Source organism: Acomys russatus, chromosome 32 (genome assembly GCF_903995435.1).
Source record: "Acomys russatus chromosome 32, mAcoRus1.1, whole genome shotgun sequence".
Classification (NCBI taxonomy): Eukaryota; Metazoa; Chordata; class Mammalia; order Rodentia; family Muridae; genus Acomys; species Acomys russatus.
This window is the reverse complement of record NC_067168.1, coordinates 48,202,546-48,217,185: the sequence shown is the minus strand read 5'-3', so window position 1 is coordinate 48,217,185 and position 14,640 is coordinate 48,202,546. Positions and strand designations below refer to the sequence as shown.

At 46.2% G+C, this 14,640-nt stretch overlaps 2 protein-coding genes across 2 annotated transcripts in view; one reads left to right on the top strand and one right to left on the bottom strand.

Moving 5' to 3' along the window:
- Positions 1–6,854, bottom strand: part of LOC127184165 (kinesin-like protein KIF15) — a 67,434-nt gene extending 60,580 nt beyond the window's left edge. The window contains 3 exon segments of the mRNA XM_051140409.1: positions 45–82; positions 2,898–2,974; positions 6,662–6,854. Of these exon segments, the coding sequence (XP_050996366.1) occupies positions 45–82; positions 2,898–2,974; positions 6,662–6,676 (130 nt within the window). The 5' untranslated portion in view covers positions 6,677–6,854.
- A 4,854-nt stretch (positions 6,855–11,708) lies between these two features.
- Positions 11,709–14,352, top strand: Kiaa1143 (KIAA1143 ortholog). Its single transcript, XM_051140212.1, has 3 exons — positions 11,709–11,862; positions 12,807–12,951; positions 14,133–14,352. Exons 1-3 carry the CDS (start codon positions 11,755–11,757, stop codon positions 14,348–14,350), a joined length of 471 nt encoding a protein of 156 aa, XP_050996169.1. The 5' UTR covers positions 11,709–11,754; the 3' UTR covers positions 14,351–14,352.
- The last annotated feature ends 288 nt before the right edge of the window (positions 14,353–14,640 follow it).

Below are 14,640 nucleotides of genomic sequence, written 5' to 3'. Positions count from 1 at the left end.
CTCCAGGAAGTGCACTTACCCAGCAAACCCTGGTCCTTACTTACCCATCATAGTGAACGTCTTCCCTGAGCCAGTCTGCCCACTGAAAAAGGAAGGTGTCTGTGTTATCTTCACACCCACTTCACACCCTTCTGACTTAATCTGCTCTACTAGACTGTGACGGGGTGATCCTCTCCAGAGTACTCTGGAACCCTTCTTCCCTTAACTGCACCTCCAGTCTCTCAGTCAGCACACAGGGTTCCCCTGTGAAACAGCACTCAATGTCCTAGAACTCATTTTTTGTGGACCAGGCTGGCCTCAAACTCAGAGCTCCACCTGCCTCTGCATCCTGAGCGCTGGGGTTAAAGGCGTGCGCCACCACCGCCCGGCTGCCTGCCTCATGTTTTATAAATACTACAACAATATTTTGTGGATACAGAATCTTCTAGCATACTTTATTCAACCAGAATCAATTAGACTCCTGTTCCTAATTTTTGCTAAATAATGTAGTAATTTTGAAGTTCTCTGCCTTGAAAAGACATAGAAATGTCTTTGTTTTAAAATAAGTTTAAGGGCTGCACAGTAGAAAATGCCTTTAATCCCAGCATAAAGCAGAGAGACGGGGCTGGAGAGATGGCTCAGAGGTTAAGAGCACTGTGTGCTCTTCCAGAGGTCCTGAGTTCAATTCCCAGCAACCACATGGTGGCTCTCAACCACCTATAATGTGATATGATGGCCTCTTCTGGCATGCAGGTGTACACATATACATAGTAATAAATAAATAATTAAAAAAAAAAAAAAAAGCAGAGAGACAAGCAGATCTCTGAGATCTATATGATCATCTAACCAATAAATCTCTCATTTATCTCCAAGTTCTACCCACAAACAGTACAGGAATTTGAATTAATATATTAATGAATGCACCTTAGATTAAATATTCCTACAGAGTTGAACATAGTGGTCCACACCTTTAATTCCAGCACTTGGGAGGCAGAGGAAGGCGATCACTGTGAGTTTGAGGCCAGCCTGGTCTACAAAGTGAGTCCAGGACAGCCAAGGCTACACAGAGAAACCCTGTCTCAGAAAAACAAAAACAAACAAAAAAAGGAATTGCATATAAATTCTTTAGTCAGTATTTTTCTCACAGTGATACACTTTGATTCTGTGACTGCTTTACATGTGCTCATAAGTGGATAACAGACAGTACAAGGTTCATCACCAGCACTGAGGGTAATTAACCCTGTGGTCATCAGAGTAGAGCCAGACCTCAGTATGAGCTCATTAGCATAATATCTACACGTGATGCAGGGACAGCTCCAGATCCCTGAGCAGACACAGAGGTACATGTGTACACTCCTAGCCCTGTCTGCTAAGAAAGCCTCAAAACAGTCACTCCAACAGTGATAAGTACATCTAGGAGCCCAGATTTTGGTTTCTCATTAATATTTTTCAACAAAAGGAATCAGGGTTTGAATGATTCTAGAACTAGGATAACAAAATATAAGAGCTTGGGATGTAATGCAGCATAATAAACAAGGAAATGCTCAAAATCCAAAGGGTAGGATATGTCAAAGGGTAGGATGTGTCAAAGGGTAGGATGTGTCAAAGGGTAGGATGTGTCAAAGGGTAGGATGTGTCGAAGGGTAGGATGTGTCAAAGGGTAGGATATGTCAAAGGGTAGGATGTGTCAAAGGGTAGGATGTGTCAAAGGGTAGGATGTGTCGAAGGGTAGGATGTGTCAAAGGGTAGGATGTGTCAAAGGGTAGGATGTGTCAAAGGGTAGGATATGCCAAAGGGTAGGATATGTCAAAGGGTAGGATGTGTCAAAGGGTAGGATGTGTCAAAGGGTAGGATGTGTCAAAGGGTAGGATGTGTCAAAGGGTAGGATATGTCAAAGGGTAGGATGTGTCAAAGGGTAGGATGTGTCAAAGGGTAGGATATGTCAAAGGGTAGGATGTGTCGAAGGGTAGGATGTGTCAAAGGGTAGGATGTGTCAAAGGGTAGGATGTGTCAAAGGGTAGGATGTGTCAAAGGGTAGGATATGTCAAAGGGTAGGATGTGTCAAAGGGTAGGATGTGTCAAAGGGTAGGATATGTCAAAGGGTAGGATGTGTCAAAGGGTAGGATGTGTCAAAGGGTAGGATGTGTCAAAGGGTAGGATGTGTCAAAGGGTAGGATGTGTCGAAGGGTAGGATGTGTCAAAGGGTAGGATGTGTCAAAGGGTAGGATGTGTCAAAGGGTAGGATGTGTCGAAGGGTAGGATGTGTCAAAGGGTAGGATGTGTCAAAGGGTAGGATGTGTCGAAGGGTAGGATGTGTCAAAGGGTAGGATGTGTCGAAGGGTAGGATGTGTCAAAGGGTAGGATGTGTCAAAGGGCTCAGAAATCTCAAAGAGCTCCAAAGAGCAAGGTGAGGGATATGTCACTGCATTACAACATGAAACATAATATAAACATACATGACTATATATCATATAAACAAATAAACAAACAGGTGGAGAAACAGAGAAACTTTACATTCAGAAAGTTCTCCGGTTACAGAGGTGGACTCCACCCACTCTACCGTGACTGTGCAGGTCAGGCTGACGATCACAGGAGTCTCTGTGAGGACTGACAAGCACGAAGAGGCAGAACGCTGCCCTGTGAGCGTGGAAACAGACAGAGCGGCTCTGACCCAAGTAAAATGAATGGGCTCTCGACGCTGGGAAAGGAGAAACATATCTCCCTGAACAGCTCCTGGAATGAAGGCCCAGGCGCAACCATCTTAGCTCAGTGAGACCCACACTGGGCTTCTGACTTAGAGAACTGTAAAATAAATCTGTAATTTTATGCCACTAAGTTCGAGTGCTTTATTAAGGCAGCAGTAAGGAGGAACTAAGACAAACACTACCATAGCTTTATAGAGACAGTCAACAACTTACTATGCAAAGATGGTCCCGTTATAACCACTCATGCAAGACTCCACAATGCTTTTAGCCACTGTTGAGAATACAGACTCCTAGAAATACAAGCAACAAGCATGTTAATAAAAACAGTTGACCTATGATTACTTGAAGGTTGCATCTACTTTAGGAAAATGGCTAAGCCATATAAGATGATAAAAGGTAAAAGAACAAATATAATGAGGTCCAGCAATCTCCAATACAATCGTAGATATAAAGTGTGCATCTTTTGCTTTGGAGCAACATGATCAGGGAGAGGTAAAAATCCTGACCACTTAGCATCATCTGAGAAGCCTAATATAGCGTCAACTTTACTGTTTTAACCTCATCAATTTCTATAATATCACAGGTGTTGGTACTGCTTATAAATTTATTTCAATTCTTTGGGTATATACATACAGATAGTGTGTGTGTGTTTGTGTACGCGCGCGCGCGCGTGCACACGACCGTAGAGGATGCAAATGACACCTTAGCTATTATCCAGTGTAGCTCTTATTTGTTTGATTTTGAGACAAAGGCTACTTGACAAGGAGGCAGCTGACGAGTGAGGTCCCCGTGGTCCATGTCTCTGCTGTTCCACCACTGGGGTTACAAGTGCAGGCACCAAACCTGACTTTGTTTATGCTTGGGGATCTGGGGACTGAGATGGGCTCCTTAGTACTTTATTGACTGCACTATCTCCCAATCATTACACTTTTAAAATAAAAAACAGACAAGTAAAACCTCTCGGAATTAAGAAAAGAGAGCTGGGTGTGGTGGCACACACCTGTAATCCCAGCACTTGGGAGTTAGAGGCAGGTGGATCTCTGTGAGTTCAAGGCCATCCTGGTCTATAAGGTGAGTCCAGGACAGCCAAGGCTACACAGAAAAACCTTGTCTCGAGAAAAAAAGAAAGAAAGAAAGCAAAAAAGCAGGCCATTGTGATGAACACCTTTAATTCCAGCCCTTGGGAGGCAGAGGCAGGTGGAAGTTCAAGGCCACTCTGGACGACACTGTGAGTTGCAGGACAGCCAGAGTTACATAGTAAGACCCTGCCTTAAAAAGAAAGGAAGGAAGGAAGGAAGGAAGGGAGGGAGGAAGAAAAAAATGGGGGGAAAAGTGCATGCAGATGACTGGAAGCAGCTCAGTGGGTAGAAGCACTACTGGCTGCTCTTCTGGGACCTTAGTCCAAATCTCAGCACCCACACGGCAGCTCATAACTGTCTGTAACTCTAGTTCTAAGGAATCCTACACCCCTTCTAGCATTAGAAGGCACTGGGCACACATGTGGTATGCAGGCAAAACACTCATACATATAAATAATAAATTGATTTTTGGGGCTAGAGAGTTGGCTCAGTGCTTATGAGGGTGGCACATGCCTTTAATCCTAGCACTCAAGAGGCCACCCTGGTCTACAAAGAGAGTTCCAGGATAGCCAGGGCTATATAGAGAAACCCTGTCTCAAAGAGGAAAAAAAAAAATCTCAAAGAAAAACTTTAAGTACAAGCATCTAAATCTTAGACAGAACCTTATATATTACATACATTATTCTGTGTGTTAGCACAAAATTCATAGCTCTATATTTTCTTCACGAATTTTGTCACTATTTTGTACTTAAAGTCTTTTTATTTTATTTTTACTTATAAATAGATGCAGTTTATCAGCAATGCAGGAATTCTTTCCCTATGCTGTCCATAAGCTACACGTGGCTATTGAGAGCCTGATGGAGGTCACTACACGTGGCTATTGAGAGCCTGATGTAGGTCACTACACGTGGCTATTGAGAGCCTGACGTAGGTCACTACACGTGGCTGTTGAGAGCCTGACGTAGGTCACTACACGTGGCTGTTGAGAGCCTGATGTAGGTCACTACACGTGGCTATTGAGAGCCTGACGTAGGTCACTACACGTGGCTGTTGAGAGCCTGATGTAGGTCACTACACGTGGCTATTGAGAGCCTGATGTAGGTCACTACACGTGGCTGTTGAGAGCCTGACGTAGGTCACTACACGTGGCTATTGAGAGCCTGACGTAGGTCACTACACGTGGCTGTTGAGAGCCTGACGTAGGTCACTACACGTGGCTGTTGAGAGCCTGACGTAGGTCACTACATGTTGAGAGCCTGACGTAGGTCACTACACGTGGCTATTGAGAGCCTGACGTAGGTCACTACACGTGGCTGTTGAGAGCCTGATGTAGGTCACTACACGTGGCTGTTGAGAGCCTGACGTAGGTCACTACACGTGGCTATTGAGAGCCTGATGTAGGTCACTACACGTGGCTGTTGAGAGCCTGACGTAGGTCACTACACGTGGCTGTTGAGAGCCTGACGTAGGTCACTACACGTGGCTGTTGAGAGCCTGATGTAGGTCACTACACGTGGCTGTTGAGAGCCTGATGTAGGTCACTAGTCCAAGTAGAGATGCTCTATGGGTCTAACTATATTGGAGACTTTGAAGATTGAATCAACAAGGACGGAAAACATCTTAATAGTTTACATTAATTACATACTGAGGTGGTATTTTTGAACACGTTGAGTTAAATAATACATATGACTTATTAATTTTACCAGTTCCTTTTCCCCCACTGTGTCTACCAAGATATTTTAGGTTTTGGAATAGGCTATCTTGTATCCCTGGGGGTGTCCTGGATCCTCCTGCCTCCAGGCTCTCAGTGCTGGGCTTGCAGACCCAGGCTCCCTGGCTTGTCTTTCAGAGACGAATGGGATGCATGTGCCCAGCTGACTGGGGAAGGCCAACCCTGAGTGTGGCTAGGGCCCTGACAGAACAGGGTGCGAGGGAGGGACAGCGCTCTAGATTTGTCTTAACCTGAAGTAACATTGCCTGTGGTCATTTCCAGCAACCACTAAGAATCCAGGTTCAGCAGGGGGGCGAGGGGGACACAACCTATAATCCCAGCACTTGGGAAGCAGAGGCAAGCAGATCGCTGTGAGTTCAAGGCACCCAAGGAACCAAATTTTTATTTATTTTTTTTTTAAAGACAGGGCTTCTCTGTACAGCCTTGGCCATCTTGAACTCATTTTTAGACCAAGCTGGCCTCACAGAGATCCACCTGTCTCTGCCTCCCAAGTACTGTGATTAAAGGCATTCACCACCACCAGCCAGCTCAAAACTTAGATTTTTTTTTTTTAGTTTTAATTAACTTAAATTTAAATCATCACGCGGCCAGAGGTTACTGAAACAGGTCAGATATTATGTATTTCCATCACTGCAAGAAGTTCTGTCAGGCAGTGGTACTACATCTGAATTAAATTGGCCTTAGTTAGAAAAGCAGTTACTGATGTGACAGTAATCTTTTTAACCCTGTGTGTGTATGAAGCAGCACAGATGTGAGTTGGAGGAGAGGAACCCTGGGAGCTGAGCGCTCCCTCCAGCCTTTGTGTGGGTTCTGTCGTCTGAGCTCAGCGCGTGAGACCTGGCAGCAAGGGACTTGACCCGCTGAGCTGCCCTCAGTCGCTCACAGCTGTCCTCACCGACATCTTAAACTCCAGTCAGCTGTACTAGTGACTGTTCCCGTGGCTCTCAGGGCCTTGTTCATCTTCAGTGCTGTGCATAAAAAGGAGCAAACACCAGGCTTATGTGAATCTGGGGCAAAGTTTAAAGAACAAAAAAGGCAACTGCCTAATAAAATTAGACTAAACATATTTATGGAATGTTTTAGCTTTCTTATCTGAAATCTATCAAACTACTGAATCCCAGCATCATGTATTCCCAATGACAGGGGACGTTTCCAGCGACCGCTACCTGAGTGGTGTCCATGCCCGCAACATAATCAAACACAAAGGTCTTGGGGTCTGGGTTGGAGTGCAGCCGGAGAGTCGTCTGGGAGAGCGCAGACAAGCAGAAGCTCTGCTCACCATCTGCAGGAGGACGGATTCGCACAAACACCTTGATGGCATCTCCTTCGCTACTAAAGACAGAAGTAACGGGTAAGTTTACCGGGGAAAGGCCTGACTCTCACACTGCCTGTAACAAGCCTATGAAGAGCCCAGGGCCTGGGCCTACTCTACTCAAATTTACCCCATTTAAATTTTCATATAACTCACAACCTTTACAGATTTATTTCCCAGTAGATGTCCTCACAAACTTTTACCACAAATAACGTGAAAGGCAGTTACTTCAAGGAGCTCAGCACAGTGCTTTCTGTCATGTCCCTCTCACTACTAAGTCTTTCCAAGGAATTATCATGCCCCTCACTCCATAGCTTTCCTGGGAATTGGTAAGGTTTGGGGAAATAGGCAATTTTCCTCTACTTGTAGCTGGTTGAAAACCAGCTAAATTTTGAAATAAGCATCTCTGACCAAACTAACAGCTATCTTAGAAATACTCTATCCGTAATTTCTCCATGTTCATCAGCGAGATTTCTTCTTACCTTGGCTGGTTAGAATGAGAATTCGTCACATTCCGTAACTCAGCTAGAAAAGAAGACAGATCGATAAGGATAAAAGGGCAAAAATAAACAAAGCAAAAACGTGCACCACAGCCATTAGGCTGCAAGTCCCTGCCGTCTGGCCTCAGTAACTTACCGTATCTTACACGGACATCTGAGCCAGCTCATGACTAACCCTGCACCTGAACAAATGGCCAGTCCCAAGAAAAATGATTTACACTGTAAACTTTACTAGTTAATAAGACAGTGAGATGCGTGCTTACCCACTCCAATATGGACCCTACACAAATGGCTCATAGACTAGTAACTTCCCCTCAACTACTGTACAGCTTGTACCCTCTCTCCGCTCTCCTCTCAGGAATTGGTCTAGAGACCTGACCTGATAGCGTCTGCTTGCAGCGTATCTAAAGAATTTCTCTGCGGGTCTTTTGTGATCTGGGTAAACTCTTTCGGGGTGGGAGGTTTCAAGACAGGGTTTCTCTCTGTAGCCGTGCCTGTCCTGGAACTCACTCGGTAGACCACTGACATAGGTAAATCCTTTACCACCTGTATCACCTTTCTTTTCTGTGTTGTTTCGTAGACAAGACCATTAAAGGTAACTATAATTGCATTATGTACTAGATGCAAAGGCCTAGGCTGGGTGACCAACTAAGGAAAAAATCATTATGACAATCTTTTCCTTAGCTGCTCCCACGCATCCTTAGCGCCATCAGAGCCCTCACACCCACACCCACTTTGACCTGAGTCCTCCTCCCCATTTCATCCCAGTGCATGACACTGGTGACACCGTTCCGTCAGTTTAAATGCTAGGTAGCTGACGACGCCCCTCTGCCTCCAGAGTCCTACCTGATGATCTCCGTTTCCGTGCTAAGTAGGAATGCTTCAGACTTACGTGTCCATAACTGAGCTCTCCCCGTTCAAATGTGCTGCTACAGTGATGACCCCATGACCCCAAGATCCCAAGCCGAGACAGACAGGCTGCAGCTACGGGAAGCAAGTGCTGTACATCCTAGGGACACCTGTGCCCTGCACACTGTGAAAATGAGGCCGTCTGCTCAAAGCGCCAAGTCAGACCGCACAGCCTAAGGCCCCGCCCACGGGACAAGGAAAGGGCCCAGACACGGTCCTGCAGCTGAGTCTACATACACTGTGATCTTCGTCTCATACTTAGGAATCGTGACCCTGCCAAGGGGACCCTGGGGAGGAGGTCAGGCTCTCCTCCTTTACAACACCCGTCAGGGCCAACTGTAAACATCGACTTCCTTTACCAGTTTCCATTTTCTGATTTCTTTTGTAAGGCAGAAAAACCAAGGCAGAAGTTATGGACCTAAGTGCCTGGTGACACTGCTTCCTCTCAGCAAATGACAACCTTGTCTTTCCAGCTCCTCAGGCCTAAGCCACACTCTCCTTACTCTGTGTACCCTGTAACCACACGTCTGCTGTGGCACTGACACAACGGCTCTCCTCCCCTCCATCCTCTGAGGGTTTCATGCAGGAAAAGGGGGAAAGCATATGAAGTCCTGATGCCAGACGGAGGTGGCAACGACCTCTAAAGAAGAGACGCCGGAAGTCTGACTACTGTCACAACACCGAGCAGCACAGGCTGGAACCAGCCCCTGACGTGGTTATAAGTGTCCCTTACCGTCTAATTGAACCTAAACTCCATGACAGGGCTGCAAACAAGGACTTGGGGTCACCACCCCTCTCTGCTCCTCCTTCCTATGAGGTAAGTTTGAATAATCTCCTCCTCAGCTTTTCACTATCAAATGTCCATCTAATTGGCAAACTGATGGCCAAGATCAGCCCGCCAGCTCTGCCAGACCTAAAAACAACTAACTCCATCTTTTCTCATTCTTCATATACAATCTATCAGTAAATACTTGATTCTAGCTTAAAAATCTACTGCCACCACCTGGAATAAACAATGATTTTTTTTTTTAATGTGGGTTACTACAGGTCTCCTTCTTTTATTCCCTTAGTCCCAGCAATTGCCATGTTAATCTAGCAGGCAGAATGATTCTGTTTTAAAAAAAAAAAAAAGAGGTCAAAGAATGGCCAAATAGAAGTTAAGAGATTGACTTCTAGAATGACAGTGTGAGGGATGAACCTCCCTGACCCATAACCTAGTAAGACTGATGAGACAGGGCGGGAGTGGGGGTAACACCGCTAAAGATGGCTCTGAAGGCAAAGAACAAAGAAACATCTACTCGAGAAAGTGAGAGTTCAGTTGGAAAGGTGAGTCAGCCACCTGAACTAAGGCTTGCTCCGTCCTCTTCCAGCTGATAGAGGCAGGCGAAGACACCCACAGCATCCAAGAACTTGGGAGCCCCATCTCTGCAGTCCCAAGTGCAGGACTTCCTGCCGAGGAATCTGGTACTGGGATTTCCCATGTGGCCTCTAGTTAGCCTCTGGCAAGGCTAAGCCCTGGCAGGAACAGCTAAGAACAAGGGGCTTCTCGTGACAGAGCGCGAACACGGCACCCTGAGACTGGTGTCCTCTCACCCGCCCCCCGGGGTTCCACACTAAGAAAGCAAACTCTCCCTCCTACAAGCAGAGAGAACACACCCTTGAGTGAGAGTGTCAATATCCTATCTCCATCTGCCTGCATAGGCAGAGCTTCTGCCCAGACAAAGAGACAGGCCGTAAGCAGGTGGCCTGCCACAGCGCCTCAAAGAAGCCGGTTCCATCCATCTATAACAGACCATGGAGAAATAGTATTCACAAAGACTCTAGGTATTGTGTTGCTTTGTTTTGTTTTGTTTTGAAGGATGAAATGCCAGCTATTCTGAAAAAACAAATGGAGTAAATCCACTAGGGGCTTAAACTTTGGATGTAACAAGTACCAAATTCACGCCTCACATCTTGTCCTCAAGACAAACAGCTGAAACTGAAATTAAGTTTATACTCTAGGGAACCTGTGCTACCCTGAAGTTTTCTCTAAGTGTAATTATAGCAAGATAAAGAGTTTCAACAGTTACATGTGTCATAGCAGGCCACCCCTCTAATCTTGACTCAGAACATTGAGATAGGAGAGTCAAAAACTGGAGGCCAGCCTGGGCTACACAGAAAAAGCCTATGTCAAACTTCCAAACTGAACCCAACTGACCCTGGCATTCCAACTCATTCAGAGGCGATGTCCGTCTCCTGCGCCGCCACCCACCTCCACAGCTCCTTCCCAACTGCTCCCACCTCACTCCACCTCAACAACCCAGCTTCTGCTATTCCTCAAACATGCCACAAATAGGCAACAAGTTCTCAGCCACTGGACGACAGACTGCACAGCAAAGTGATCTGGAGAGAAGGAAACATAGGCAGTGAGCCCTTGGGTGGCAAGCCACAGCGAAGGCTGGGAGACTCAAAACAGCCTGCTTAGCTGGCTGAGCTGAGGAAAAATGGTTCAGAGTTTGGGAAAGTAAATGCGGCTAGAATCCAGGGTACCAAATAAATAAATAAAATAAACTGGATTCGTTCACGAGGAGCACAGGCACTGGATCTCCACAGATCTCCTTAAGTGGCCAAATATCAATAGTCATGTGCGAACAGGTTTCTAAGTTAAAAAGAATCACAAAAGAAAATGCAGTTGTCTCAGCTGTATCACAATGCTTGGGTTCAAGTGACTTTTTGTAAACTCTGACACGCCGCGGTTCCATTTCTTTCACCAGGTAGACACCGTGACATCTCGTATGACTTTTAAAAGGAAAGAGGTGTACACGATCCTATGTCAAAGGCCACTGTCAGGCTCCTGCGACGACTGTATACGACCACAGCTGCTGTATTTTATTATTAGCTAATCTCTCGGTGTACTTTAACTTACAGAGCACAGTTACCTACAGGGTTCTGTGCTACGATGAAATTCCGGTTTCAGGAACTCGCGGTCTTGGATGGAGAGTGGGAACTACCGTAAAGAGACAGTAGCAATTCGCCTTAAAAATCCCCGCCTCTGAGGGCAGGTCACCGAAGGGAACGCAAACCCCTTCCACTCGAGAAAGTCAGATTTGTGTAAGCAAGCAGCGAGTGGCGTGTGCAAGGGCTCGCCCTCAGGACACCCCGACAAGAAGACAGCCCGGAAAGCGGGGGCCGCGCTCCGTGCGGGACTCGGCTTCCCAGGCACGCGCCGCCCTCACCCTAGCGAGGCGCTCCAGGGATGCCGCCCCGTAACACCGCCACTTGCCAGCGCCATGAGCTCGCGAGGCCGACACACAAACTTACTTTTACAGCCCGGGCCCATGGCGACGTCGGCCCCGGATGCGCTACGCCGCGGAAGCCAGAGTCCTCCCGCCAAGATGGCCGCGGATTTGAATTTGGCGCCGCCCACGCGCCACGCCCCCCCACGGGGGCGCCGTCAGGTGACGTCAGGAGCACTGTGACGTCAGAAGTCGGCGCGGGCGACTGCCACTCTGTACCCGGTCTAGTGTAGGGGCTGCTGCTCTTGGTCGTCGGAGCCACCATGAGCAAGCGGAACCAGGTGTCGTATGTGCGGCCCGCCGAGCCCGCCTTCCTCTCCCGCTTCAAGGAGAGAGTCGGCTACAAGGAGGGACCCACGGTAGAGACCAAGGTGAGCCCGCGGGGGTCTACGCGCCACTTCCGGCTGCTCGGTGCCCCTGTCACTGACAGGTCCCCAACTCAGGACCAGCCTGACCGCAGGTGCTCCGGGAGTGCTTGCTCACAGAGCGCGTAGTGTCTAGTTAAAATAGTTTCCATGTCCTTCCTTTCTCACCTGTGGATCTCACTTTCCGTGAGTGAAGTGGTTGAAGCGAGGTCCCCCTTTTTTCAGATGTGCAAACCGAGGCCACTTGATAAAATGAGTCGGACCTCGAGCCTTTGGGGGAACCATCCTGGATTAGCAGAATCCTTGCCGTTTGTCTCAAGATAGGGAAACGGAACAGTACTTCTCAAGGAGTTGGATAAAGATGACGCCTTTAATCCCAGCACTCAGGAGGCAGAGGCGGCAGATCTCTGTGAGTTCGAGGCCAGCCTGGTCTACAGAGAGAGTTCCAGGACAGCCAAGGCTACACAGAGAAACCCTGTCTCGAAAACAAACAAAAACAAAAAGAAACAAAGAAACAAGGTAGTTTGGCCTGCCCTGAGTGGGAAAGAGAAATAAATCCCACTGGACAACTGGCCCTTGGTGATTGGCAGGTAGACCTGTTTTCTAAAGTGCTGAAGATAAGCTCCTTGGAGTTAACTAAAATTTCATTTTAATAGTTACTCATTTCATTTCACTGGGTTTTGGTGGTGGTGGTCTTTTCTGGTTTTGGGGGTTGTTTCTTTGTTTGTTTTCCCAACATAACCCTGGGTGTCCTGCAACTCACTCTGTAGACCAGGCTGCCCTCAAACTCACAGAGATCTGCCTACCTCTGCCTGCTGAGTGCCAGGTTTAAAGACATGCAGCAGCACTGCCCAGCCCATTTCACCTTAATAATTACACTTGCTGACAGTGGCGGTGGTTGTGTTTGCTTAGAGGTTAAGCTCTACACATTATATTTACATTTGTTGTAGAAAATCCAGCCTCAGCTCCCAGATGAAGATGACAATCACAGCGACAAGGAAGATGAACAGCCTCAAGTAGTAGTTTTAAAAAAAGGAGACCTAACAGCCGAAGAAGCCATGAAAATTAAAGCGGAAATAAAGGCTGCCAAAGCAGGTATCTCCAAAAATAATTTGATTTTTTAAAATTATTTAAGGATCATGAAGTAGTTTGTTTGTTTGTTTTTTAGTTGTATAGAATGGTTTGAAGAATGTGGCCGTCAGTTCAAGCACTGGCTCTTATACCAGATATGATCTTCAGCAGTTGATTTCACCTCTGTGCTGCAAGATTCCCCTAACTGAAATAGAGACAATGGCCTACCTTAGTCCCCTATTAACAAAGTAGGTCAACCTGTCAGAAAAGGTCTGTGTCATTAACTAGTGCCTGCAGCATGCTACGTAATGCACTTGTATTACCCCTAAACACCTGGTACATTATTGTAGGGAGAAACACTGTGGTTCCAAACACAATTCAAAATTCACCCTGATGGGCTGGAGAGATGGCTCAGAGGTTAAGAACACTGTCTCTTCCAAAGGTCCTGAGTTCAATTCCCAGCAACCACATGGTGGCTGACAACCATCTATTAAGAGATCTGGCCTGCAGGCACACATGCAGGCAGAATACTTACTGTACAAATAATAAATAAAAAAAATTTTTTTTAAATTCACCCTGATGATGGGGCTGGAGAGATGGCTTAGTGGTTAAGAGCACTGGCTGCTCTTCCAGAGGTCCTGAGTTCAATTCCCAGCAACCACATGGTGGCTCATAACCATCTATATGTGATCTAATATGTACTGTTTAAATAATAAGCAAATAAATCTTTTAAAAAAATTCAGCCGGGTAGGGTGGCACACACCTCTAATCCCAGCACCTGGGAGGCAGAGGCAGGCTGATCGCTGTGAGTTCGAAGCCAGCCTGGTCTACAAAGTGAGTCCAGGACAGCTAAGATAACACAGAGAAGCCCTGTCTAGAAAAATAAAAAATTCACCGTGATGAACTGGGAACACAGCTCAGTGGTTAAGTACCCTCCTAGCATACCTGAGGCCCTGATTTCACACCATGGCTTTCTTCATCTTTACTGTGGTCAGTTGGGGACTAACAGTATTATGGGAAAATTTTTTTGGTTTTTATTGACTGACTGCATGTGCTGGGTGGGCTGTAACCAAAAGCAGTAGAGAAAACCAGATTGACATAGTGAAGGCCATCAGTAAGTATGGTAGAAGAGTTTCTTGCCAGTTGACTCTTTGTTAACAGCAAATAATGAGAAGAAAATTCTTCAATTATCTTTTTTGTCACAGATGAAGAAGAACCACCTCCAGCTGATGGAAGAATCATGTATCGAAAGCCAGTCAAGCGTGCCTCTGAAGAAAAGTGTTCTGGGTTAACAGCCAGCTCCAAAAAGAAGAAAACTAATGAAGATGATGTAAAGAAGCAGAATTCCGTTAGAAAGAACTCACAGAAACAAATAAGGAATAGCAGTCTCCTTTCTTTTGACAGCGACGATGAACACGAATAAGCAATGACATTGTGGACTTGGTTTCCTTTGAAAGCAATGAGGTATTTTTCAAAGTATTAGTTTTCCTGTATCTTAAGGTAACAATTTCCACTAGCACTACAGGGTTACTACAGGAAACTTCAAAATTACTGGGCCCGATTTCCTGAAGTAAAACCCACCTGTCAGTGCCCTTTGTCTGAAAATGCTAGACATTGACTGCTGTTACATTTTCTCACCTCCCACCTATGGGTATGTGTATATATGTGTGTATATATATATATATATATGTATGTAGATTATATTTTTAAACA

Bases quoted from the DNA above. Each gene is read 5' to 3' on its own strand.
- Kiaa1143 (XM_051140212.1), top strand. From the start codon at position 11,755: ATGAGCAAGCGGAACCAGGTGTCGTATGTGCGGCCCGCCGAGCCCGCC. The intron at 11,863-12,806 runs GTGAGCCCGCGG...CATTTGTTGTAG, and splicing joins GACCCACGGTAGAGACCAAG to AAAATCCAGCCTCAGCTCCC. The intron at 12,952-14,132 runs GTATCTCCAAAA...TTTTTGTCACAG, and splicing joins AATAAAGGCTGCCAAAGCAG to ATGAAGAAGAACCACCTCCA.